The 1964-nt window shown below is 41.9% G+C and overlaps 1 protein-coding gene across 1 annotated transcript; it reads left to right on the top strand.

Annotated features, from left to right (window-relative positions):
- The first annotated feature begins 351 nt into the window (after nt 1–351).
- On the top strand, nt 352–936 carry LOC114939727 (uncharacterized). The gene has a single exon (XM_029314152.2). It carries the CDS (start codon nt 352–354, stop codon nt 934–936), a length of 585 nt encoding a protein of 194 aa, XP_029169985.1.
- Nucleotides 937–1964: the final 1028 nt, after the last annotated feature.

Here is a 1964-nt window from a genome sequence, read left to right as displayed (position 1 = left end):
CCAGAGACATTACAAAAACCTGCCAGAACACATTCGAGTCCCGGACAGCAGATTCCACCAGGTTCATCTCGACATCGTCGGTCCTCTGCCGCCGTCCCACGGGTACTAGTACTGCCTAACTGCAATAGATAGATTTACCAGATGGCCGGAGGCCATCCCGATCAAAGACATCAGCGTAGATACAATCGTGGATGCATTCCACGCAACGTGGATTTCTCGTTTTGGCGCTCCAGCAATTGTAACCACGGACCGCGGTTCTCAGTTTGAATCTAGATTGTTTCAGGCCCTCATTCAGCTCATAGGCGCACACAGGACTAGGACTACAGCCTACCATCCGATATCTCCAATGGGATGGTAAAACGGTTTCACCGTTCTCTTAAATCCGCCATCCGCTGCCATGCATCTATCGAGTGGGTAGACATCTTCCCTACGGTCCTGTTGGGACTACGAGCCAGCGTCAAAAAGGACTTGAAGACCAGTGCAGCAGAATTGGTTTATGGAACTCCAATCCGTCTACCTGGAGAATTCTTCATAGACGAAGGCCTACCAGAAGACCCTCAGATATTCATCGAAAAGTTACGCAAATTTATGCGTAACATACGTCCAACACCGCCAGCTTACCACATCAGGCCCAGAGTATTCAGTTATAAAGACCTCTTCAGCTGTTCCCATGTATTCGTTCGAGTGGACGCCATCAAAAAACCTCTCGATTGCCCCTACGAAGACCCGTACGAGATCATCAAAAGGATATCCGATCAAGTTTTTAAGCTCAAAATCAAAGAAAAGGAGGTAACCATTTCCACGGAAAGACTGAAGCCGGCCTACCAAAAAATAATACCCTCGGGAGACGCTACATGCACCGAGGACATACCCGCCACAGCACAGCAACCTATGAAAACCTATCCTCCAGCCAAAAAGGTCACCTTCGCAACTTAGGCAAAGGTGCTAAGGGGTGTCACGTCCGAGTGACCTTCTTTCCTCCTCTATTACTCTAGATCTAGGAAGAAAGAGTTAGCTCTCTATTTATTTAGGGCAATCTGCATGCACCGACTATACTCTGGGTGCGCCGAGAGCTGGAACTGACTTATCGGATCTGGGGAATTTTAGGAATAGAGAATATTTCATAGGAATATATAATATCGTCCAGGAAAATTAATATTAGTTCAAAATCGTATTTCCTATTTAGGATGTAAGATATGAAATTAAAGTATGTTATTAATAAAATAAAGTAATAGTCTATTATCAAGAATTCGAACATTTAGAATAATCGGTAAATAATCGCGAGTTGAGATTATTAAAGATCTAGATACTTCGAATAGTCGTCGATTTCAAAGGGAGGTTCTACCGGTCCTGAGCTTATTAATTCTGGTAAAGAGACAGCTGGAAAATCATATTCCTCGAAAGGTGGAAAATCTTGATAGGAATTCTTAGACGATTCTATTAATTCGTTGATTATATTATCAATCTCCTCAAGGGGGATTGGTGATAAAGGTTCTATTTTATGTTGAAAATTATCAATTGATCCGGAACCTTGAGGTAAGTCAGGAGAGATCACCTCTTGAGACTCAGGTAATTGTTTATCTCCGGATAATCTCTCTTGAGGATTTGAGAAGGTAGTCGCGATTGATCTATATTTCCTAATTATTGAAGGGCGTGTACGCTTTTTCTTACGTACAAGGTTGCGTTTCCGGCTGTCCATTTACAAGGATATGTTCATCCTTATAATATTAATTAATTAGTTATTAGGAGATTATAAAGTTAAATTGAGGATTAAAAAGGATTAGTTCTTACTTGATTTCGCACGGAGATGAAGATCTGCTCTGTTGTTCCTGGTGACTATGCCTGGGCTGTATTTCTCCTGGAGACCTCGGTCTCAGAATGGAGTTAGAAGAACAGACGTGCACTGATTTTATATTGATTTTAATTCTTTATTTCTTTATTTATGAACAATTTTCAAGTCTGTG

This window comes from Nylanderia fulva, unplaced genomic scaffold (genome assembly GCF_048542155.1).
Source record: "Nylanderia fulva isolate GAGA-0341 unplaced genomic scaffold, ASM4854215v1 Scaffold277, whole genome shotgun sequence".
Taxonomy (NCBI): domain Eukaryota; kingdom Metazoa; phylum Arthropoda; class Insecta; order Hymenoptera; family Formicidae; genus Nylanderia; species Nylanderia fulva.
The sequence above is the reverse complement of the archived record's forward strand: the minus strand, read 5'-3'. Positions and strand labels throughout refer to the sequence as shown.

Excerpts from the sequence above, each read along its gene's own strand:
- LOC114939727 (XM_029314152.2), top strand. The coding sequence starts at position 352 with ATGGTAAAACGGTTTCACCGTTCTCTTAAATCCGCCATCCGCTGCCAT.